The 25,712-nt window shown below is 41.9% G+C and overlaps 1 protein-coding gene across 1 annotated transcript; it reads left to right on the top strand.

Annotated features, from left to right (window-relative positions):
- The first annotated feature begins 485 nt into the window (after positions 1-485).
- MYOD1 (myogenic differentiation 1) lies at positions 486-4,536 on the top strand. The gene is made up of 3 exons (XM_038406576.2): positions 486-1,437; positions 2,981-3,059; positions 3,701-4,536. Exons 1-3 carry the CDS (start codon positions 889-891, stop codon positions 3,949-3,951), a joined length of 879 nt encoding a protein of 292 aa, XP_038262504.1. The 5' UTR covers positions 486-888; the 3' UTR covers positions 3,952-4,536.
- Positions 4,537-25,712: the final 21,176 nt, after the last annotated feature.

Below are 25,712 nucleotides of genomic sequence, written 5' to 3'. Positions count from 1 at the left end.
GAAGTGCAATAAAAGAAAAGAGAAATCTCTATTTTAGCTAGCTAGCTCTATCTCCTCTGCAATAGCCAATAATTCAGTTTAACAGCAGAAATCTTTTGCACGTGCCAAAAGACTCCGTAGAAGTAGCACAGATCACAACCTGAATATAGGTGGTTTTATTTTCTTTGCAGTATTATTAAGCAGGAAGCCTTTACATAAAAATAATACCCCAAAACATTTACATAGCCACAACAGCCTAAAATACCATTTGAACAAGGGTGAGAACAGGAGCGCTCATGCAGAAAAGAGTTAAAATAAAGATGATCCCACTGTGACGCTTATTTTCTGGCTGCAGTTTGACATTTGCAAAAAGTTTCCTACAACTTTTGCCTGACAAGGGCTCCAGCTGCCCTCCAATCAGACGCGACCCCTTCCCTGCCCACCCCCTCCAAGACCCCAGCCGCTGCCTCCTTGGGGCTAAGGGATTGGCCGGCAGGTGAAAGGGAGCTCGTCCTGCAGGAATCCCCACCCGCCCTCCAGCAAGGCTTTGGGATAAATAGAGTCACAAATTGTGCCATCTGGATGGCCATCAGGGGTGGGTATTTCAGTGTCATGCCAAGGCAGATCTGAACTGGGGAAGGGAGACAAGCGCCAGCCAAAGCTAAAGAACTATTTTGTCTAAGCCGAGGAAAGTGTCTCTCTCCCAGTTAACTGGAGACAGTGGTGTGAGAGCGACTTCATTAAAAGTTCGGGGGGGGGGGGGGTGGACAGCTAAACTAAACTTGTCTGGCGGCTGGAAAATACACTCCCCGATTAAAGCAGTTTGCTTCGCCCCCATCGGCTGGCTTCCTGTGGCTTCTGCCCCTGCTTTTTATTCCGGCTCAGCCCGTCCCACCCTTTGCTGCCCCCATGGACTTGCTAGGCCCCATGGAGATAACGGATGGCTCCCTCTGCTCCTTCTCGGCGGCCGATGACTTTTACGACGACCCCTGCTTCAACACCTCGGACATGCACTTCTTCGAGGACCTGGACCCGCGGCTGGTGCACGTGGGTGGCTTGCTGAAGCCGGAGGAGCACCCCCACCACCACGCGCACCACCACGAGGACGAGCACATCAGGGCGCCCAGCGGCCACCACCAGGCCGGCCGCTGCCTGCTGTGGGCTTGCAAAGCCTGCAAGCGGAAGACCACCAACGCCGACCGGCGGAAGGCGGCCACCATGCGGGAGCGGCGGCGGCTCAGCAAGGTGAACGAGGCGTTCGAGACGCTCAAGCGCTGCACCTCCACCAACCCCAACCAGCGCCTGCCCAAGGTGGAGATCCTGCGCAACGCCATCCGCTACATCGAGAGCCTGCAGGCGCTGCTGCGGGAGCAGGAGGACGGCTACTACCCGGGGCTGGAGCACTACAGCGGCGAGTCGGACGCCTCCAGCCCCCGCTCCAACTGCTCCGACGGCATGGTGAGTGCGGGGCGCGCCCGGGGCGGGGAGGCTGCCCTGGCCCTCGGCCGCTGAGATGGCGAACGAGGCCCCCCGCCTGTCCCCTGATCCTCGGGAGGAAGGAGAGGCGCCGCCCCCGGATCCCTGGGAAAGAAACAGGGAGGCCCAAGGTGTTCCCGGACCCTGGGGTGGGAGATGAGGTCCCCATCTATAGCCGGGTCGGGGAGAAGGCTCCGGTGTATCCTGGCCCCTCCCTGAGATGGGAGAGGTGGTCCCCTCCTATACCCTGATCCCTGGGAGGGGAGTGGGCTCTTATATATCCTGGCCCTTCCTTGGGAAGGGAGATGGGGTCCCTTACATACCCTGATCGGGGAGCCCCTCTTTGAAACCCCTGTGAGTGTAGGGAGGGGAGTGTCTGATCCCTGGGAGAGGAAAGGTAGGGATCCCCATTCTGATGCGCCTGTTGTCCTTATCTCTGAACCCTGCAAGGACAGACCTGGGGCAGAGTAGCTAGGGGATCTTAGAAATAAACGTGGGAGTCACAGGAGGGCTGGTGAGAGACACGACTTAGTTTTCCGGCCTCAGTCACAGTGGGTGCTATCACACTTTGATTTCAGTGAGGAGAGCGGGGCCCTTATGAGAGCACCCTTTAGGAAGAGGTTCCCTCTGTGACCATAGTGCAGCAGCAGATAGGGGAACGGCGGTTCCTGATCACCTCTGAGTGCAGCTCCGGAGAAGTCTTGCTTGGGTTCCACATTCTCTGATCCTTATAAGGGGAACCCGCGGGGAGGGGAGCTCCTGATCGTGGAGTAGGGAAGCAAGGGGAATCTCTTCACCTCATTGTACAGCTAGGCCTGGAGCCTAGCTGTCCCTGGCCCCCACTCCTCAAACACAGAGTACCTCTGAGATGGGAATCACAATAAAGCTTTAAGATCCACTAGGACAGAGGGCTATTCCACAAGGGGATGGTCATTACTGGAGCTGAATGTTTGGGAGGATAATAGAGATAGCAGAGCTGAGGGAAGATTTATGGAACTAATCCCTCCTCAAAATACAGCATTCTCTTTTCTTTTGGTGGTGCGATCTCTGTCATTGTGTGTGAAAATATCAAAGTATAAACCATACCAGGCAGGCTGTTTTTCTGTATGAAATGATAATGGAAAGAGCGTGAAGAAGAAAGACGACTGATGGGGGAAACGCTTTTAAAATAGTATGACAATTAAGTGCTTTCCCCTCCATCTCCCGTAACAAATCAAAGACCAAATGTTCTGTACTGTAATTCAAAGAGTCAGAGCAATCACTGATTACAATGTTACAAATTTTTCTTTGTGTGTGGCAAAAAATCCTTGGAATAATTCAGTAATATAAAATATTCTGGATTTAATATCGTCCCGGAAAGGTTTTTTCCCCTCATTCAGGGAAGCTAAAAATTTATCATATTTCAGCAAGGACTGGGGCTATGGGGCAGACTAGAGATCGGAATATGAAATTAGATGGTTATTGGAGACTTTGTGAAAATTCTGCTTCTGAGCTGGTGTCATGCGTCCATGCTTTTGGTTTCCAGATGGAGTACAGTGGGCCCTCTTGCAGCTCTCGCAGGAGGAATAGCTATGACAGCAACTACTACACAGAATCACCAAATGGTGAGTATTTGCCTTAATGCCAAAGACAAGTGTGTGGAGGTGGAGACTGTCAGCAGAGAAAACTTCCCCTGCCCCTTCTGTCACGACATGTGCTCAGCCAGCAAGCTGTGGGCACTGATACAGGACACCCCCTCCCCCAATTGTTTCCATGATTCTGTTTGCAAATGTGGGGACACCTTGTATATGCATTTCATGTAACACTTATATTCCTTACACTGTGCTTTGGCATACATATTCGTCTCTGAAAACAGGCTTCAGATTTTAAACTGCTTTGCAACAGAGACTGACCTACCCAAAACCTTGGATCCAAACTTCGGAGAAGTTCTCAGCTGAATCCAGGGCAACCAGCCCCATTTCTGTATCGAACGAAAACCCTGGCTCCAAATTCCCTCAGACCGGTGGTAGTTCACATCCAAATTTTGAGGCTTGGGCCCTTCACTACTTTGCAAGCTCTAATATTGTCTCTGATTTTTAGTGATTGGCATCTTTCAATAATATTTATTTGACATACATTTCTACTGAATCTTTATGTGCTCAGAGCCATGCAAGGCTGGTGGTTTTTTGGGTCCTCTGGAAGAATATTTCCCCTTAGCATTAATTGCTTATTGGGTTTATTGATCTCCTTTTAACTCTATCCTTAGATCCAAAACATGGGAAGAGTTCAGTTGTCTCCAGCCTGGACTGTCTATCAAGCATTGTGGAGAGGATTTCCACAGATAACTCCACCTGCCCAGTGCTGCCCACAGTGGAAGGTGGAGCTGAGGGCAACCCGTGCTCGCCCCAAGAAGGAGCTACCCTGAGTGAGAGTGGAGCCCAAATTCCCTCACCTACCAACTGCACCCAGATTCCCCAGGACACCAGCAGCAGCAATCCCATCTACCAAGTGTTATAAAGCCAGGTCCAGCTGCACTGTTATGCAAATACAAACTGCTATATGCTGCAAGATCAAAGACCTGCCTTGAAAAGACTTAAGTATTTCTTTTTCCAGTACTAAAATATCTCTGAAAATTCCTTCAAATATATAATTTTTCAAGCCTATATTACTTCAAAATACACTTAATTATTTATTGGTTGTTGAACTAAAGCTATTTAATATGTCTAGAGGTAAAATTGCATAGCACAAGATGGCCAATGTTTATAATCTGTGCTTTGGGGAATGGGAACCTGGCTCTTGAGTTCTGGTAACATTTTTGAAAAGAAGAAAACTAGTCAGGAGTAATGACATGAGACTTCCTTATTGTTACCCCCAATCCTGCCCAAAATAAGGTTGTGGACCATTTTTTATAATACTTTTTTGTATAATTGTAAATAAGAGTTGCTTTGCAAAAAAAAACCCACCCCAAACAAAAATACAAAAAAAGGAATTAAATATTTAATGTTGCTTGGTTTGTTGTGCCAAACTTTAACTTTATATATTTATACAATGTGGTTGCCCAGAATGTTTTCAACAATATTCTAAATAAAGATCCTTATTTATAAAATCGGTGGTGTTACCCTGACTTTCCTTAGGGCTTCTAGAATTACTACCACGTTTAGGAGTGGTGCTCCGAGGGCTGTCTTGGCAGGAGGAAGATTCAGGGTCTGATTCAGCAAAGCAATCCAGCCATATCCCATGGAGTCCAGTTATCGTGCTAAATTGCTTTGGTGAGCTGGGGTCCATTTTCGTGGTATCCTACTGAGGTGCTTTCTGACCTATTTCTTTCTTAATAATCTGAGATTATTATGAAATCTACATAAAGCCAGACATACTTGGCACTTTAGAAGCATAAAGACTCATTCCCTGCCCCAGGGAGTTTACAATATAATGGGTCAATCTCATAAGGCACTGTATCAGAGCTAAGTATTATTATGAGAATCCTCAATTCCCCTTACACTTAATGGGGAGTCAAGGTTTTTCAGCATCCTGCTGGAGGTGCTGAGCATCATGCAGGATCAGGTACCAAATTAGCAAATGACTGTTTAGATAAGAAATTATGTTCTAACTCTAAGATGACATTATGTAGTTGAATATTCATGGACACCAGAAAATAAATGGAGCTCAGGTCCATGCCTAGGTTCAGACCTGCACCTCAGCTTTCCCTAAGTCAGGGATGCTCATATTTGAGAGTCCATATTTCACACAATTAGAGAAAGGCCTAAGAATTGAAGTTTGGATTTGGATTTGAGCTTTCTGTGTCTTTGGAAATGCTACAATCCAGGGATCTGGTTCTGGTATGGAGCCCTCTCTAAAAATAATCAGTGAACCAAATCTCCTTTAACATTTGTGATCTTGCCATGAAATTTATATGCCCCAAATACAGATTTATATCAATATATTACTATTAGTCAACACGTGCATATTTGTACAAGAATAACCGTCTGCTCTGACACAGAATGAAACAACCCTTTTCACATCACTGTGATTTATGCATTTATTTAAACATTAAAAAAATAAATCTTAAGAAAATCCCATAAGCAAATGACCGTATGTTCCAAATAATTCGGTAATGGTGCAGCTGAGGGACTGCCTGTGGGGATCATGTCTCACATTGGGGATTGGGTAGCCCCATGTTGGATGGAGCGATGCATCATCCCCCCTCCAACCTTGTGGAGCTTACCCAGAAGAGGTGTGTTCGGAACCCCCTCCCAACTAAAGTGGGGATCCCTCTTAAGGACTCGGGGACAACAGCAGTCAGGGGAAATTCCTGGAAGCATGGCTCAGATAGTGGTGACATTAAACCAGGGTGGAGGCACACAGCCTCTGCATGGATTGCCCCAGCCTCCCACCAATCTTAGGTGATTCTCAGGCCTTGTGGGCTGGTTCCATAACCCAAGGATCAGAGAGCAACTTTGAGAGAGGATCCTCGGGAAATTTTCCTCCACACTGGTGCCTCCCATTGGCTTTACTGTGGGAAGGGGTGATCCAGCCTACAGAAGTTAATACTGCCCCTCTATCTAATAAATTCTTCCTTGACAAATTAAAAATAAATGGACCTCGTTTACACTGATATAAACCATTTAAGCAGCAGAATGGCACCAGCGTAAGTTTGATCAGAATCAAGCCCTAATTTATAAAGAGCAAATACATTGATTTAAGGACTGATCCAATGCCCACTGAAGTCAATGATTAGACATTGCCTTCACTAGACAATGGATCAGGCCCACAGTGAAAAAGATGCCTTGCATGATATTAGTCTCTTCTCTTCCCACGCTCCCAGGCTGGTAAAAGTATCATGGATGTAATTTTATGGTAATGTACATTGAAGCCAGTGGAAGTTTTGCCTGCTCAGGAAATACAAGACTGCATAAATTATTGTTATAAAGTTTGGGCCTGATTCCCCACTGCATTGGTCCAGCTTTACATCAGGGTAACTGTTGTGTTGAATGAACCCTGGTGTAAAGCTGGAGCAGCACAGTGGTGAATCAGGCCATTTGTGTTGGACAGTGTGCACACAGTTCCCCGTTTAGTCTTGTATATTACATTTCACTTATTTATTTTAGTAACCCAAGTTTCCACATACTGACGTTAATGTTACAACAGAGAACAAGCACTTAACACGTCCCAAAATAGACAGACGGATAAAAAAGAAAAATTATTCACACCTTTACTATGCAAGGCCCCCTCTTTTTCTCCACTGACGTCAATGGGGAAAGGCCAGTTGACTTAATGGGAGCTGGGATGGGGTCAATAAGGCACTGATGCATGTAAATATACATTTTAAGGTTAATTTTTGGTTCAATTTTTAATTTAAATAAGGACTATTGAAGACAGTGTAATTTCTGCCTCTCCATTTTGAACAAAATAAAATGCCTATGGGTCCAATAGTGCTCTGTGTTACAGTGGGGCACCAGTGTAACTGAATGAAATAGATTTTATCAGAGGTTTCAAATTTGGATTCCAAACACCTCAAAGTTATGGATGTTTAAATCTCAGGGTTTAGTTAGCCCATGAGAGAGGAGACATAAGCAAAAGTGAAAAGCAGATTAAACATGTGGTCCAACATTTTCAAACTTGAATGTCTAAGTTTAGGCTCCTAAATCTACATCTGAGGGCTGCATCTTACAAGGTACAGAGCATTTGAAACACTTAAGCACATGCTTAAAGTTAAACACATGATTAGTTCCACCGAAATCAATGGGATTATTCACATGCTTAAAGTTAAAAATGAACTCAACTCTTTCACTGAATCAGGTTAGTGTGTTCAGCATCTTGCAGGATTGAGCCCCCTACATAAAAATTACCTGGTTTTCAAAGGTGTTGAGCACTTGTAGCTCCCATTGACTTCCATGGGATTTGTGGGAAACAGACCAAACTTTTGTCTGCACGTAGATTTAAGAGGCTAACTTCAGGCATGGATTTTGGAAAGCAGCAACATTCCTCATGGAATGTTACTCCTCTAAGGAAACTCACATACATATGAAAAATTAAAGGAAGGCTGTGGTCTTTGGCTGTTCAGTGGTCTAAGGATATGTAAAGATAAATATGTGAACCAGGAACATTTAATTTTCTTGAATCAGGGTTGACTGTGTAACCCAGGAGTGTTATATTGAAGCCAAATGTGATATGATAATTTATTTTATTCAGATTGTTGTTATGGGTAAAGTACAATACAACAAATTTATTTTTTTTATTTATATTTATTAAGATCCAACCCTGTGCTTTGGACATTGATGTTTGTATGATGTGATGATATTTATGATGTAAACAAATACCAGAGATAAAATGGGTTGATTTTTTTCATTTCAGTTTAGAAAATGAAAACATATCACAAAAAACTGTTGATTTTTCCAAAATTTTTGATTTCATACACAACTTTTCATGACTTTTTTTTTTAAATCAAAATGATTATAGAAAATTTTCACTTCCTAAAAATATTATTTTAGGTAAAAATGTAAATAACCTTTTAAATTAAAATTTCAATTAAAATGCAAAAATTAAAATTAAAAAATTAAAAAGAAAAATGGGTCAATTTCATACTGTGAAATGTTAATGTCCAAATTTTGTATGGGTTTTTTTAAAAAAAAAGTTCAATCAGCTCTAATCAGACACATTAAAGAACACAAAACTATCAATTTAGAATCTGTTTTATAACAGATGCGCCTTTTGGAAAATGGCTTGTAATTTGAAATAAATGTTTAAGACCACTAGAGATATAAAAAGATATGAATAGTGTGTGGTTACTCCTAAAAATAGAAAATAAGAAGTGTATTAAGCTGGATCCTGTCTATTAGAACTTACAAAGCATTTTAGTTTTAAATGACACCTTTGGAAATAATATATCTTGCTCTTGGGGAGATATGAAAGGGTCTGAACATTTTGCAGAGAAAACTAAGGGTCAAATACTGCTCACTTTACTCACTGAAGTTGTACTACAGTCATCAATATGACTACACATATGAGTACCTGGAGAAATATTCAGTTGTAAACTAATCAAATATTTGTTACTGGGTACAGTTTGGACATTAATTATAGGAGAAATAATATAATGTGTGTCTGCTTTTCTCTATACATCATTATTAACCTGATCCTGCCCACTTGGACAGCAATGACAAACCTCTTAACTTCAGTGGAAGCACAATCAGTAATTTCCTATATATCACATTTGTGGTGGTGATGTCCATAGGATAAATTGCAGAGACATGTAATAAACTGCCTTTATCATGCCCTACACTCTCTTCACTAATCCATCTTTACCATGACTGCTTTGAATCCAAATCCCTCTACAACTTCAAACAAGCTGCTGTTTTTTAAAGATCAACCTGCCTGAAAAAATGGCCTTGCAGGAAACAGAAATAGCTCCAATCAAAATGTTTATCATGCTCTAAAACGTTTTTGAACTACTTTTTCTGAAAGATATGTGGCAGCTACAGAATACATGCTGCTGTGGGGTAATAGAAAGGTCTTTTGGAATAACCTCTATAAACCACTCGAGGCTTTACTAGTTGTAAGTAAAGCAGCCTTCCCAAACTCATGACATGGTCCTTTATACAGCACTATCCTGTATTCCATAAATGTGTGTATATGTGTGTGTTTTATACACACACATACACACACTACTCCTCACATCACAGTGATAGTCTTGTGATAAATCACATTTATGTCATATATTTGCCTACCTCACCTGGACTTTTCTCACTAATGCTTTGCAGCCAGAGCTAATTTATGTCTAATCTTTCAAATCTACTAGTTGCTTTCCAGCAATCACTATTTTATTTAAAATAGAGAGAGGAACTGTCACAAAAACAATACGTTCTTTCCCCCTAAATGTGAAGTGTGTTCCCTCCTCAAAATATTTGGTGCAGGACCTGGCAAAGGGTAGAAGGGGACAGGAGTGTGTCTCTAAGCAACCATTCATCTCTCCTGATATTAGGGCTAACCAGAGACTGAATGGGACCCCAGTGTAACAAAGCAGCTTTATATTATGCCACTTAAGGCAGTCCCTCCCACCCCCAGGCTACCCAGCAATGCCTCCTATGCTGAGTGAGTGGTGTAGACCCCTCTATGCCAGTTTTATGCTCCCTGGAGATTTACTTATTAGGGCAGCTCCTTTGTGTTACAAAGGGGATGGAGCTGGGAGCTCCGATCTGGCCCACTGTACATGGAGTCATTTCTGAATAATGATTTATGTGTTTAAGACTTAAAAGTAGAGATTAATTTACCTCAACAACCACAATATCGCTCGGAGCTCTCCTGGTAACAGAATTAGTATAGGATTTAGCTCACATTTTTACAAAAGGTCAATAATGCTGTAATTTTCTGTATAGCCATGTTAGCAGCCCAAACTAATGGATTATTTTATGTAAACCTCAACAAATTATACCAGTGTTGCTGAAATGTAGCAATAATAGGCTACCAAATGCTAGACATGAATTAAGGCGCTACAGGATGAATAGCAAAAACGTATCACAGAAGTCAGCCAGCCAGTTTGTAACTAGACTAGATCTTTTCTCAAAAGCTCAGAGCCAGAATCACTGGTACACTTGGCCTGCATAGTGTCACCAGAGTGGTGAAACCAGTACACAGTAGTAAAATGGGCCTTCACATTCCCGAAAACTGATGTGTATAGCTCTGCAGCTACAGGGAGAAAGCCTGGCCCCACTGAAATCAAATGTAAAACTCTTACTGATATCAGAAGGGTCAGGATTTCCCCTATTGTATTTTTGTATCCTTGGTATAAGCATTATTTTAGTAATCAGACTTTTAAAATCAACACTCCCTCATCTTCTCCCTCCCACGCCAAAGGAACAGATGTTGTTGTTTAGCACACTGACCTAAGACTTAGAGCTTGACGTTACTGCTATCAGCATTGACCATTTCAACTGACCTTGAAATACTTTTTGTGACTGATGATAACAACTGTTCAAGAGCAGCATCTGCAGGAGAAAATGTAAACTGCATTTGTTTTCCCAAATACGCTGTATTTTTAATCAAATGTTCTTTTTTTTCCCGCACAGTTTTTGTTGATGAAAAAATAGCTAGGTGGGGGAAAGAGTATTAACACTATTGTACTAGCATCGTGTTCAGGGGCCACAATTGGGATCAGGACCCTATTGTGCTAGGCACAATAAAAACCACAAATGAAGACCCAGGCACTACTTCGAAGTTTTTTACCTCTAAACAGACACAGAGCAATAAAAAGGATTAAGTATTATTTTATTAGTGTGTAAACTGTGAAGCGGACACATTCTACAGTTCTCTGGCTGGTTATAAAGGGAAAAGGGCATGTGCATGAAGATGCTGAGGGATGTTTACAAAGTTTAGCAGTGTGTCACAGGGAGATTGCCTCCACGTATGTGGTATATGATATGTGCTATATTATATGTGGATCACAATAGTGAGCAGCGTGATATAAGAAGTAATTTTCACAAGGTAGGAATGACCTTTCCTAAAGACACAGGAATCAGAGTTAAGCAGAGATGTTGAAGGTTTATGGTAGGCCATTCCTAATAAGCTATGTATCACTTACCACACCATCCACAAATGTATATTTTGTAATACAACATTCCTTTCTTTTTAATCATTTTGTTTGTTTGCTTAATCATTAGATAAAAGGAGGTTGTTGCGAGAACGTCGTTGACTGCAGCACAACTGTGGGTTTAGTTGATTTTGTTAGTGGTGTGGGATAAATAATCCTTGGGGACAAACTGACCTTACTGACATGCAGGCATGTCTCTGTCCGTTGTTGCCTTGTGGGTGTTGTCAGTAGCAGAAAAGTGAGTGCAGTCAGACGTCTGTATTGGACTGGCATGTGTGACTTCTGGGACGTTGTTTTTCTTGATTAGTGGGTGGGATTAGGGTACTGAGTGACAAGTTATTCTGCTAATGAGATGCTATTTGGGACATAAATAGTTTGGCCATCTTGCAAACCCCTTCTTCACCTTGGTGAACATTTACTCAGCTGTGTGGTCCTACCTGAAGGGAGTGGGATTACAGGTCCGAGTAACTGTTCACCATTGTGAGTCAGGGAGACACATTCTGCCCCTTTGTGCAGTAGTTGGGTTTTTTTAATTGTCACATTTCCTGGTCAGAATTATTGGCTGGCATTTCTGTGCATTTCTTTGATGGTTGTGTCGTGTGTGTAGCCGGTGGGGGGGGGGGAGGTTTTTGGATTTTGTTGTTGGTTTGGTTTTTGGGGGTTCACATGAGAGTCTGTGAGCCAGTGCCTAAGAGATGAGCTCTTTGGGGTGGAGACTGTGTGCTCGTGTCTGTTCAGCACCTAACACAACAGGACCCCAAACCTGGTTGGTCCCTCTAGGTGCCATTGCAATAAACATAAAATAATAAAGAACAATAACAGCATCTGGCTGGAAGTGCTACATGTTTCTGAGGGTGTAGAACATAGATTTTTGCTTGTTTGGTGAAGACATTTCACTCTTGGAGAGCATTTAGCATAATATGTCTAGTCCTCAAGCAATGAGGCACTGAATGGGGACTCAAGAGATCTGGGTACAGTTCCCAGCTCTGCCACAGCCTTCCCTGTATGACCTTGGGTAAATCATTTCATCTCTCTGGGCGTCAGTTCTCTATCTGTAAAATAGAGAAAATAATGCTGCCTTTTCCCCATCCCTTGTCTCTCTTGTCTATTTAGACTGTAAATTCTGCAGGGCAAGGACTGTCTCTTGCTATGTGAATTTATATTACCTAACACAATGGGGCCCAATCCTTGTTGGGTCATGTAGGCACTGTAGTTATACAAAGTTATACACTGCAGTTATACAAATTACATATTATTGTTATTTTTACATCGTACTTACATTGGAAGAAGGAACTGAGCCAATTCTAGGGTGTGTAAACACACTGCTTAGTTGTTTATTCTGGTTTCAGGGCTGTGCTGTTAAAAGATTTAGGCTGCTCAGAGGTCTATTCTGGTGCTGTATGCTGTAAAACGAGCATAATTCTATGTCGTTCATTGATAATAGTATATGTAATTGCTGTTTTCAGAAAAAACACTAGAGGGCAATATTACTATGAAAAAGAGAGGTCTTAGGTCCCTTTAGTTTTTTAAAATATATATTCATTTAACCCTAATCATATGTCTTCATTGTTCAGCCATAAAATATCATTCACACCAAAACAATTACTTCAAGTTAATGCGCCAAATTCCTCCATAGAGTACCCCCATCAGCAATTATGGCAGAGAGGAGTTTGAACGTTTTCACCCTTGTCGATAGGTATTAACATTGTGGGGCCACTTTAACGGCTGGTGAATGTGCATGAAGTGGTGTTTGTGCATGTGAAATCACCTGTGTGTATGCACATATGTGAAGTTATTCCTAGGAGAGATTTGAACCTTTCTGGGGTGTGGCCCACCTTTTTGTTCTGTGTTTGTACAGTGCCAACACAATGGGGTCCTGATCCATGATCCTAGGTGCTACAATAATAGGAACAAAATAAGAATAATGATGGCATTGCACTAGGGATTAATCTGGCCCATAACATGTATGTCACTATTATAATGGCAAACTGATAAAAGAAGCAACATTTGTTCTGCCTCTTAATTTATTTTTGTAGGGATTCTCTGGGCACGGGTGCCCTGCTCTGTCACGGTCTGCCTTATTGGAGATCCAGAGGTGGTTGAAACTCTTATTAGGAGATAGGCCTCTGATCAGAGACACCTCTTCAAAATTCAGCCCCAAATGTGCTCTTCCAAAACTGCACAAATGCCAGTTACATTAACAATATGCCAAACTAGCAACGTAATGAGTCCAACTAATGATGAACCCCATGTTTGAATGTTTGAAATATTTCCTAGTGAGGTGTTAGAACAGGACAACTCTGAGAAAAGAAGTTAACTTGTGGGGCTAATGCTCTTTTCAGCCTTCACTTCTCCTCCCCCCTCTCCCCCCTCCAGGGAAGGAGCTAGCAAGGTAGGGAGTCAACCAAGGCACAGCATCTCAGCCAGCGCAGTAGAATCTCACTCAATCCCACCGGTTCCTGGGAAATTATTGACTAAGGGTTAGATTGTCACAGGCTTCTGCACAGGTGAGGAAGGGGAGGGCACTGCTACCCTGATTTGTTCTTCTTAAAACACAGGGAGCGTGTGTTTAACAGTGATATCGTTTTTATTTAACCATTACATAACAAACACAACAGCAATTGATGGGGACTGAAGCCTGTACCCCCTGCAGTCTCGAGCCCGGCCTTCCAAAATGAAGCTGGCCTTTGGTCTCCGAACCTACACCCAACATCCTTACTCACCACAGATCGCTACTCCACGGACTCCTCTGCTTGGCTTTGCTCAGACTGGGACTCCAAGGCGCAGAGTGCTGGAGACGAGGGGCTGCTCCCCGATGCTCTCACCTGTGAGCAAGTGGGTGGGTGGGAGGCAGAGAAGGACGCGAGTCCTGGCTCCCTATTTATCAGCTTGGCACATAGGTGGGAATAAGCTGCTCTACAACAAGATGTGAGGTAACTTACTCCCTCCCCAGATCAAAGGGGAGCAGGAGAGGAACGGTACCTCCTTGAGTCACAATTCATTCCTTGGCCTGCTCCTGAAGTGGAGCAGCTACCTACAACAGATCATAACATTACAATCTAGGCCTATGTGAGAAAAAAAGCAAAGGTAAAGCCTCACACGCTGGTGTTTTGTTTATTTGATTGACAAGAACAGTTTTGTTTTTGCTGTTTATTATTCTTGATAGCATGCTAGAAAACATGCCATAGTATGTTTCATACAAGTCACGAAGTTTTAGTAACATGTGACTACACTAGAGAGCTGCTTCTAAATGCTATGTGCCCTCAGCTGTTAGATCTTGGCTGAGAGGTTGGAGAGGCAACCATTTTGTGGGCATGAGTGATGGGGTGGGCAAATGCATGAAGGACAAACTAGTGAGGTTTTACTATTTTTAGTACCATGAGCAATGACAGCCTGGAGAATATTCCCACCATAGGCCTTTTCTGCTGATGACTCCAAATGTAGCTCCATTTGTTCAGGCAAATCTCTTATGTACATTCGGAAGCCTTCTATACCCTGGCCTTTTGGAGTGCGCATTGATGTTGTCTGGAGGGGGGAAGCGTACTTGCTTCACAAGCTTCTTATATGCAAAATCTTATTCAAATAGAAGATCTAGAAACTCTTTTATCCTTTATTCTAGGGTTGAAAGCCAATGAATGGAGCATACAGATGTTAACAGCACATGTTCAGTAGATGGCTCTATTGTGCCCTCAATTCTGCTCAACAAAGTTGTAACTGTGTAAGTGAGAGCAGAACAGATCACCTAGTGCCTGTGTTACGCATCTTCTGTCTCATGAGATGGATTTGGATAAAAAGAAGCTCAGACTATGCGATGCCTCCTTCCGGATTGTCTGCATGGATTAAACCTGGACCTTTGAGCCTAAAAGTATGAGTGCCTACTGTCTAGGGCTCAGGTCAATTGGTTTAGTGACAGTAGCAGACTCCTAAATCTCCATGCGATCCAGGTGGGAAAAAGACACACAGACTGTCAGCATGGATTAAATAAGTCCATGAATAAAAAGAAGATTCCCAGGTGAGATGGTTACTAATATTGATGATAAGATCTTCATCCTGAAGCTGGACATTCCCGTACATTTGTTCAGTGGGGTTAAGGTTCAGGACATAGTTTATTTCCTCACATGGAAACTGCAAACATTAGTGAGAATGCTCCACAGCACTTCTTTAGTTCTGCAGCTGTTTCTATAGCTCATGCCTAGAAGCTGACTGGTGGCTTCTTTCCTTATTACAGACATTGATTGAACCCAGTGCTTTCAAACCTCTCAAGCACTATTAAGAAGCCATCTTGAAGCATTTCCAGTACTCATTATCTGCAGTTGTTCTTATCCATTCTTCCTTGAATGATTCTGCATGATCTCTGGGGAAGAGCAGGAAGATAGTCACACACTGGACCTGCTTGTTGTGAGCCGGATGTTCATGTTTTATCTGAATCTGTCACCTTGTGTCATCTGTTCTGTGGCCTCCTTTTGCAGTAGGAGCTGTGCATTCTATTGCCCTGTAAGGGACTAAAGGATGCTTATGGGGACACATTATTCCTTAATCTTTTAGAGACATGGGATCTTAAAACTAGAGATGGAAAAGATTGATTAGGTCATTAAGTGAATCCACCTGCCAGTGCAATATTCTCTACAATATGTTTCCTTGTTCACACAGTATATTTTCTACATGTCGCTGCTTTATAATAAGCAATAAGAGAAGGAATATTCCATTTAAAAATGTCTGTGACTCTGATTGGTACCAAGGATTTGCATGTTATTGTAAAACATATATTAAGGATCAGCTTTTCAAAAATGGCCTCTCATTTTGGGTCCCCAACTTCAGACACTAATTTTCAGACATGCTCATCACTTGCAACTGCAATTGACGCAAATAGGAACTTTGGCAGGGCTGGCGGACACCTCTGAGTATTAACTTATATAGTCATACCTGTCTGTATTACCCTTGTCCTATCCACCAAACCGTATTTGCCTATTTATTAACCTATTGCATATTATCTGAATCCTAGATTGCAAGCTTTTGGGGCCAGCGAGAGAGTTACTGTGTTATTTTTTGTATCTTGTACAATGGGGCCCTGTGCATGACAGCAATAGAAATAATAACAAGCAAAATGTCTGGTGCTCAGTGGCTCTGAAATCTGGTACCCAAAGCAGAAGCAAACAAATGCAGATGCCTCTTTAGAAAAGTGTCCTCAAAGGAATTAATAATATTCTTACCCCTCTACCTAGCATGGTTACTGTTCTAGTAGGTTGAAATTAATTAAAATATTTTGCTCAGTGGAATAAGTAGGGCAACCAATTCATTTTCACCTTTTCACCGCCAGTAAGTCTGGATTCAAATATAGATAAAATAAATAAAATATAATAATAATATTTTGGGTCTGAGTCTCAGTTAAGCTAAGGCCCCTTTGCACTGTGGCGTCAATATGAAGAGGCCTTAAAATGGATGTAAGTGAACATTCAGATCCTTATGTTTATATACCATCTGTCATTCCAAAGGATCCCAAAGCACATCATTAACTATGACTCAAATCTTGCAGTCCTGACTCAGTCTGAACTGAGGCAAAAATCTCATTGAAGTCAATAACCAAAGCAGAGCAACAACATAATGTGGAAAAAAAGGTGAAGTAGAATCCAGTACCAGATTCCAAGGAAGCTGCAAGAGGAATTTAAATGACCACAAATAATTATCCCAATTTTGTCCCAGATACAGGGCTGACTCTCTGTACTTTTGCAAACTCTGTCAGGGTATTCTTTTTAAGTTTATCATTAGGACTTCAGTTTTTTTACCTCAGTGTACTGTGTTTAGAGGTTTAGCCTCCAGTAGATGCTTGTAACTGTCCACGTGATAAAATCACCATATATTTTTGCATAATTGACAGTCACTTACCAGAAGATCCACAGGACTAGAATAACGGGGATGCTGCAAGTCTGAGTTGGCCTGGCCCAGCTTTGCAGGAAGTGTTCAAAGGACATACCTGCAATTTGACTGGCTCTAAATAGGATTATTAGTCTCTTACTTTCACAAAACCTAAAAACAAAATAATCGGAGCAGAGGGTGTGGGGGAAAGAGATGTAGGCACTTTAGTGCAGAGTATCCTCCTACTGGCCACATCACCATTCGCATTTAGGGCCCAACCTTTTGAATATATGCTCCACTGCTTGAGCTTGACTCATACAGAACTGGAACTGATCTACGTCTACCCCTCGCATCATAGAAGTACTGCTTTGGGTATACTCCGAGAAACATGGATTTGTTGTAAGTTGCGGCCAGCCAACATGTTGTTAAATCATGTTCTTTTAAAATAGCTTGCACTCTTTTATTAAAGGAAAATCCAAGTTTGGGTCTTTCCACTTATCAATACAGTAATCTAACATGAGAAATAAATACCATTTTCCTTTACAAATCGAGTTACAAGATGAAGGCTGCCATTGCTGTGCATTCTGCAATTCCATCTCAATCCTCTTGAAGAGCGAGGTCTTCTCAATTCTCAACTCTGCAGAAAACTTTCCCAAAGTATATCTGCCAGAGGTGCTGTGTTGCTGTATTCAAGGCTCAATGTAAGGCCTTCCTTCTCGGATCAGTCCATCCTTTCCAGTTCTAGCTTCTCCTTTTCAGTAATTCTTCCTAAAGGGCTCCATTTTTTGCCTGGTTTAATGGATTTTTGGAATGGCTGCTTTCACTAGGACAATTTTGTTTGTTTGTGTTACAGAAACCCATGTATTTTTTTTAAAAAAAAATCTAGGTGCCTCATAAAATTCAGTTAACTAGGTTGTAAGATAGCAGAATTAATTTTACTGTCTGGATTCACAGTCACTGCTGCAAGAACATGTAAATTACACCTTCCTGCACCCGTGACATTCACTGTCCCCTGGGAGAAATTCATCTGCACTATTTTCCCTTATTGATGAGTCCTCTGGGATTTAGTGGGGTTGACGCAAATAAGGTACTAAATAATTCTAAAAATATAACAGAGAATGAAACCCCCTCTCTGCGCTTTATACCATCCCATGGAATTCTATAGCAGAGATATGGCAAAGAGTCTGGTGGCACCTTATAGACTAACAGACGTATTGGAGCATAAGCTTTCGTGGCTGAATACCCACTTCGTCAGATGCATGTAGTGGAAATTTCTAAAGGTGGGTATAAATAGTCAAGCAAGAATCAGGCTAGGGATAACGAGGTTAGTTCAATCAGGGAGGATGAGGCCCTCTTCTAGCAGTTGAGGTGTGCACACCAGGGAGGAGAAACTGCTTTTGTAGTTGGCTAGCCATTCACAGTCTTTGTTTAATCCTGAGCTGGTGGTGTCAAATTTGCAAATGAACTGAAGCTCAGCAATTTCTCATTGAAGTCTGGTCCTGAAGTTTTTTTGTTGCAGGATGGCTACCTTTAAATCTGCTAGTGTGTGTCCAGGGAGGTTGAAGTGTTCTCCTACAGGTTTTTGTATATTGCCATTCCTAATATCTGATTTGTGTCCATTTATCCTTTTACGTAGGGACTATCCAGTTTGGCCAATGTACAGAGCAGAGGGGCATTGCTGGCACATGATGGCATATATTACATCGGTGGACGTGCAGGTGAACGAGACAATGATGGTGTGGCTGATCTGGTTAGGTCCTGTGATGGTGTCACCAGTGTAGATATGAGGGCAGAGTTGGCATCGAGGTTTGTTGCATGGATTGGTTCCTGAGTTAGAGCTACTATGGTGCAGTGTGTAGTTGCTGGTGAGAATATGCTTCAGGTTGGGGGGTTGTCTGTGGGCGAGGACTGGCCTGCCTCCCAAGGCCAGTCTAACATGGCTACCCTTCTGATACTATAGCAGAGATGTAATTCTCAATTAAATTCTAGAGGATGGCTCCAAAAATCTTCACTCCATGGCACACTCTCCCAGAGTCCTCCCCTCAGGCCAAGGATCTGTGAGGCGATGTGGAATCAGGCAGGGTCATGCCTCCAAGCAGGACTCCCTGGCTCATGCTACCCACTTTTGTGGCTGTACTGGCCAACTCTGGGCACCGTGTGTCACTGCAGCTGCCTCCCACATCCTGCTCTGGGAGACTTTTTCTAGTGCTGGGAGGCCCTGTGGCATGTGGAATCTGGCAGAATCCAGAGATGAATCAGACTCTACATCAGTAAGTGGTGACTAAACATGTGGTGTCTTAGGAACAAGCATATCACTGCGCTTCACAAGCAAATGGACAGTTTAAATATAAGCCTCATGCAAACCTCAGAGCTTAGAAGGAAATTCATCCATGCTGTGCAGAGCCAGCACAGGATCTTCAGCAACATGAGCCTACATTAGGGCTGCACTGGAGAGTTACAGGTAGAGCAGTCCCCCTGGAAGCTGCCCACTAGTCTGCACAGGACAATGAAGAGGGTTTCAGTGTGGACAGGTTAGGGACAGGCTCGGGGAAGGACTACACTATCCATATTTACAGAGATTGGAACGATTCCACTACCCAATTGAAGTGGTACAAAAGAGCTGCTGGTGCTTTCAGATCCACAGGCTGGAATAGCAGTACGGGACCAGTGAGTCTTCATTGCACCCCCAGAAATTGGGCCCAAGCTGGAAAGAGGGGGTAGATTTTGTCTTTCCCATTTACCCACCCCCCTCTTCTCCCATATTAACCCCCATTACTAGGACTCTTTGTGAAAGAAATGGATTTCACGTACGATGTCAACAATTTAGCTACCTCTGCTGGAACAATTATACTTCATATCCCATCATATGCAGTGTCTAAAACAATTACTTAAACGTGATTAAATATGGGCCTATTCCATGTGACTGGCTTGCTAAATATTTACTCAGATAGATCCCGGGAAACAAATCACAGAGTTATTGATTTGTCACATATTGGGAAGCGGGATTAATCAAAAGGTTTATTCTTAGTGCTTTCATTATTTAAATCAACATTGCTGAGATTTGCTTGCAATGTTCTTGCCTTTCAAAGTTCACAGTTCCACATACAGTTTTAGTTATAATGATTTACAAGTTGTTTTCCCATCTGCTTGTCTGAGTACATATCAATCACTGTTGCGACCTCAGGCTAGGTTGGTGGAACAGTAACAGCTGTAGGAGGTGATTTATTCAACAAAAATATAGCTCTGTATGCAATATAAATACACCAAGGAAGGAAAAATTGTAATTATGTTGATGTACGAGAAAAATATTCAGCTGATAGCCAAACATCCCAGTTTTACAAAATACAACATATTCCATTGTATACCGTCGGAAACATAGAACCTAAACTTTTCCATGGGTAAATGAAAGAAAATATTTGAAGGATTGAAATAAATGCATGGCTAAGTCAAAAAATGATTAGTGGCCCCATTCAGTTGTGTGTATATAAACACAGACACACACACAAATTAGCCAAGGTTTTTTAAAAAGTGACTAATCATTTTGGTTACCTCAATTTTTGAGTGTCCATCTTGAGACACCTTAAGGGGTCCTGATTTTCAGAAAGTGCTGAGCATTCACCCTCTGAAAAATCAGATCCCTTTAGGTAACTCAAAGTGGGTACCCACAAACCTGAGGAACCCCAAATCACTAGTCACTTTTGAAAATCTAGGCCATAATACATTGTAGAAGCTCCAAGGCTTAATTCAATGTGCTCCTCAGCATGCTTTTCCAGACATTTTTTTAAAGCTGTAGAAATATTCATACCCTGCTAGTGGTGCCATGATTTCTTTGTTGGATCTCAGCAGCATGTATTCTTTATGTATCAGCGGTAATCCTGTACTTTTATACATTGAATTTTTCCTGTCTTGTCTCATTGAACTTAAATCAAATCCAGAACAGCTGGAGACAGGCTAAAAATCTGCATCACCATTATGTCCACCCCTGAATGCAAACCAGTGTCTTAGACAAATTGTACTCTGTATTGCAGATAATTGACTGACTTCTTCAATATTTTGCTGTGTTTAGTTACAACATTTCCTGGGAATGATCATTTCTCTGTCTGGAAATACTTATCCAGGGCCAAACCCTGAGGAACTTAGAAAGGCCTTGTCTACACTCTGAAAGCTCTACTGTTTTAACTATAGTGGTATAGTTAAAGCAGAACAACTGCCCTAGTATGGATGCAGCTATGCAGTATAAAGGGAAAGGGAATAAACTATAATGGTATAAGGCACCTTTCTACTAGCATAAATGCATCTGCTCTAGGGATAGCACCAGTATAACTATATGAGTTTAAAAAAAAAAAAGTTCCCAATCTGGCCCTATGTATTTACTGAATGAGCATTTGCCTGAGTCAGGATTGAGTGAAAACTAAGCAACTCAGCATATGGCCCACAGTAAATATGCTTTTGGTTGTTTTGGGGCTTTTTTAAGCATCAGACACTGTGGCCTGCATTTATCTCACTGTACTTAGAGATCCGTAATAAAACTCTATTATGGTCATCCTTTTCCAAAGTTATTTTGTTATCTGATATTTTAATTTGCATCTGTACAACACTAACAGTTCTATATTGCCATGCATCATGAAGGAGCAGAAAAGGGCTTTGCAAGATAGGTAACAGATGAAGAGAGTCTTCACTCACCGGTGAAATGCAGCCCATTATGATGGTGTGATATAATGAATGATATGCAACCCTGTAGCAAATGTTAAATAGTGCAGAGCAACAGTTTAAGACAGGAAGTGAAGGATACTATATCCAGTCAAAACTTAGGCAATTAGGAAAACAAGAGAAACCTAGACAGGCAGAATATTGGAGCTGGAATTTGATTAGGACACTTTTGATCACATTACTGCTCTTGTAAAGAACATACATGACCTCTAAAGACCAGGCTCTTAGCTTCTCATCTCTTCAGAAAGACAACACCCCGAAGTAGCTCACCAACACCTTGCACCTTAGGTTTATCCATAGAACACTCTCAGACAAGTAGTAGGTCCCATCTTGTTTAGTTTGTGAGATCTAACTAGATCAGTATGAAGTGGTATGTCTAGCCTTTCAGAAAAGCAATAGCATTTTGGACTCCCGTATATAAAAGAATGGCTTTGTTTGTTTTTAAATTATAGTTTTAGGAATATACCGAGTACAGTACATGCTAAAGTGTATCACAGCCTTCCATCACAAGATCTTAAACGGAATGGTTACAAGAATCAGCATTAACAGCAATTCTCAGCATGATGTAATTGACAAACAGTAAAGTAGGGCACAGATTGAATTACAGCATAAACACATTTGCAAGATTAGTGTTCTAGCCCTGGCTTTCTTTTGTTTTGAGATTATAACTCAGAGAGAGCGCGACTCTTTAGCTTGTATCTATAACTTATTCTATCACTCATAGGCAGCTAACTCCAAAATATTTTGAGTTTGTTCTTCTATTGCACTCTTACTTTTATTGTAAATAAAGTCCCTGCCTGCTCAATAAATCTTCTCCCACGAAATAAAACCAGGAGGACTTGTGGCACCTTAGAGATTAACAAATTTATTTGGGCATAAGCTTTCGTAGGCTAAAACCCACTTCATCGGATGCATGCAGTGGAAAATATAGTAGGAAGATATATATATATAGGCACAGAACATGAAAAAATGGGTGTTGCCATACCAACTGTAACGAGACTAATCAATTAAGGTGGGCTGTTATCAGCTGCTGTAATCTGATTGGTAGAGCTGGTCAAAGAGTTTTTAAATCAATATTTTGTTTTGTTTTGGACAAAAACTGGTAACCTGGCCACCTGGTAAAAAGGGTTCAATAACTCCTGTGTTGCAGAGTGGTCCGTTTCCCACTCTACTGACCCCTAATAGAATTGCAGCAATATCTAGTTTGCGTTCCACATTGAACGTTTCAGAGGACTGTGTCCTGCTCTCAGAACAACAACCCTTAAGGACCTGCCATCCCACACAGCAAGCCTCCAGCACGTGTCTTTACTAACTCTCCCCATTTTATGGAGCCTTTCAGGGGTACAATCACTTGAGATATAATTGTGTATGGCGGTTAAAGGTGGGCAGCTGACTGACTTTGCTACATTTGCTGCTTCCAGTATTTGTGGTTTGGAAACAGTGAAATCCCTCTTTTGTGCCTTCTAATACTTGTGGAGCTTTTAGACAAAGGAGAAGGCAGTAAAATGCAGAGGCAAGGTCTTGGACTTCAGATGCATTATTCTCGATGTGCACTGAGATAAGTCAGAGGAGATTTATGTCCTTTTAACAATTGTTTCTTTTGAGAACAATCCTCTTTATTTCCATAGGGTACCTTTATTAGTTGTTTTCCTCTACAACCTGAAATTGGCTAGACAGGGAGGTCTTAGTGTAAAGTCTTGAAGCTGGTTCTGATCAGTGGATATCCAGCGTTTCTGTGGAGTCCTCTGGTCCTTTTCACTCTGGTGGCAAGATAGAGCAAAGGCAGTTTTGGAAGTGATAATCCTCAGTGAGTGGAGGAATTCCATCCTTATTTCATTTTTTTGTTGAGCCAGATCTAGTGCATGATCTCTTTGCAGGAGGGATTGTAACACAGCACTAGGTAATGTCATCAGGAACTCTCAAAATAAATAAATACATTAACCTTGGAAATAGATTTAGCTTCAGAGAGTTGATTCTCTCATTTCAGGAGACATTTTTTGTTGTATCCAACAATTTCAGTGCTCAAAATACCCCCCACAACATAGACCCCTCCATGTCCCCAGCTCCCTGCCCCCCGCAACACAGACCGCTGCATGCCCCCAGCTCTTTGCCCCCACCAAGCAAAGACCCATCCATGCCCCCAGCTCCCTTCCCCCTGCAGCACAGCCCCCTTCATGTCCCCTTGGGAGGGAAGTGGGCTAAGTAGTTGGTAGAGTTTAGAGCTGTTCATAAATCTAAGATCCATCTGTGTCCCCCTATGTAATTAGGCCCCCCATTCAACAGAACATTTACTCATGTGCTTAACTTTAAGCACCTGAGCAGTGCCCTTGACTTCAATGGGCCTACTTGTGTGCTTAATGTTAACCATGTACTTAATTGCTGTGCTGAAGCACAGCCTCATTAATGACTGGACAAGTTCAGTTTTAATACCTGGATTCTGTCATCATTTTAAAAAACTCTCTATACGATAGAATACGTTGTCAATGCCTTTCCCAATTTGTCCTATTAGTCACCTCCATGTCTCCAACGTTCTAATGAAGCAGGAAGAGTAAGCACTTTGTTCACCTTTGTATCTTGAGACCTGGTATCATCTTTGTTGCCCTATGTTTCAACTCCCCCGAGGAATAATATCCTGTGATAGATAGACCCTATTCTAGATGGACCTCTAACAAATGCTGTTCACAGTTATAGCAACACCTCTTGGATTCATAGTCTATTCCTTTACTAATGCAATCTGGTACATTTTTGTTATTTTGGCTGACAATGTCAGTGATTGTTACACAATCACCTCAAATCATTTTTCTGATCAGCATGCTCGGTAATTGTTCCATTAGGTCATATTCCCTACTATTCCTTTGCTCAAGCACTTATAATTTTTATGTTTGTCATCTTGAGGCTCAGCCACTAACACAAACTCAATCCTTTTATTTTTTTTAAAATGATTTTACAATTCATGAAAGATGCTGGCTTTGCAGACCAGAAGAATTAAGTCTTCTTCAGGGGTTCAGCAAAAGCAGGCAGCTCAAACTTCCCTTTAATGCCCCAGTGCTCTCCTGGAGGAACCACATACAGGGCTGAGAGGATAGCTCATTCTTCATGCCCTTTTGATCTCTTGTCTCTCCACTGAGACTCGCAGAGAGGACATTAATTCTAACAGCAGCAATAGGTCCTGATCCAGCAAAGCACCTACTCCTGTGCTTAACTTTAAGCCCTGAGTAGTCCCATTGATGTCTATGGGACTTAATCACATGTTTAAAGTTAACCTTTAGTGATGTAGACACCCATCCACTAGCAACTGGACTGACACCAGAAGTTCAGCTGGACTGAATCCCAAGCTCTGACCTACAGTACAAGCAAAAGTCTTTGTATACTATCAAAGGAGGGAGCCTGAGTCATTCAGTTCCACCAGACCAGTGTACTAGGAATTCGTTGATTCCAAGGTCAGAAGAAGGGACCACTGTGATAACCTAATCTAACCTCCTATATAACAGAGGCAATAGAACTTCTCCAAAATAATTCCTAGAGCAGATTTTTTAGAAAAACATCCAATCTTGATTTTAAAATTGCTAGTGGTGAAAAATCCAGTATGACCCTTGGTAAATTGTTCCGGTGGCTAATTAGCCTCACTGTAAAAAATTATGCCTAATTTCAGTCTGAATTTGCCTAGCTTCAATTTCTAGTCATTGGATCACGTTCTACCATTCTCTGCTAGATTGAAGAGCCTTTGTTCCCCATATATTTGTTCCCGTATATAGATACTTATAAATAAACTAATCAAATCACACCTTAACTTTCTCTTTGTTAAGCTAAATAGAATGGAGTTCTTTTAATCTATCACAATAAAGCATGTTTTCTAATCCTTTAATCATTCTCGTGGCTCATCTCTGAACCCTGTCCATTTTAATCAACATGCTTCTTGAATTATGGGCACCAGAACTGGACACAATATACCAGCAGCAGTCGCATCAGTGCCAAATATAGCAGTAAAATAACCTCTCTACTCCTACTTCAGATTCACCTGGTTATGCATCCCAGGATTTCATGAGCCCTTTTGACCACAGTATCTCCCTGGGAGCTGATGCTCAACTGATTATCCAACATGACCCCCAAATTCTTTTTTAGAGTCTTTAGTTTC

This window comes from Dermochelys coriacea, chromosome 6, assembly GCF_009764565.3.
Source record: "Dermochelys coriacea isolate rDerCor1 chromosome 6, rDerCor1.pri.v4, whole genome shotgun sequence".
In the NCBI taxonomy this organism is placed as follows: Eukaryota; Metazoa; Chordata; order Testudines; family Dermochelyidae; genus Dermochelys; species Dermochelys coriacea.
The sequence above is the reverse complement of the archived record's forward strand: the minus strand, read 5'-3'. Positions and strand labels throughout refer to the sequence as shown.

What these genes read in the sequence shown, in the direction of transcription:
- MYOD1 (XM_038406576.2), top strand. Translation starts at nt 889, where the DNA reads ATGGACTTGCTAGGCCCCATGGAGATAACGGATGGCTCCCTCTGCTCC. An exon ending in CCAACTGCTCCGACGGCATG is followed by an intron (nt 1,438 to 2,980) that starts GTGAGTGCGGGG and finishes TTTGGTTTCCAG; the next exon opens with ATGGAGTACAGTGGGCCCTC. An exon ending in CTACACAGAATCACCAAATG is followed by an intron (nt 3,060 to 3,700) that starts GTGAGTATTTGC and finishes CTCTATCCTTAG; the next exon opens with ATCCAAAACATGGGAAGAGT.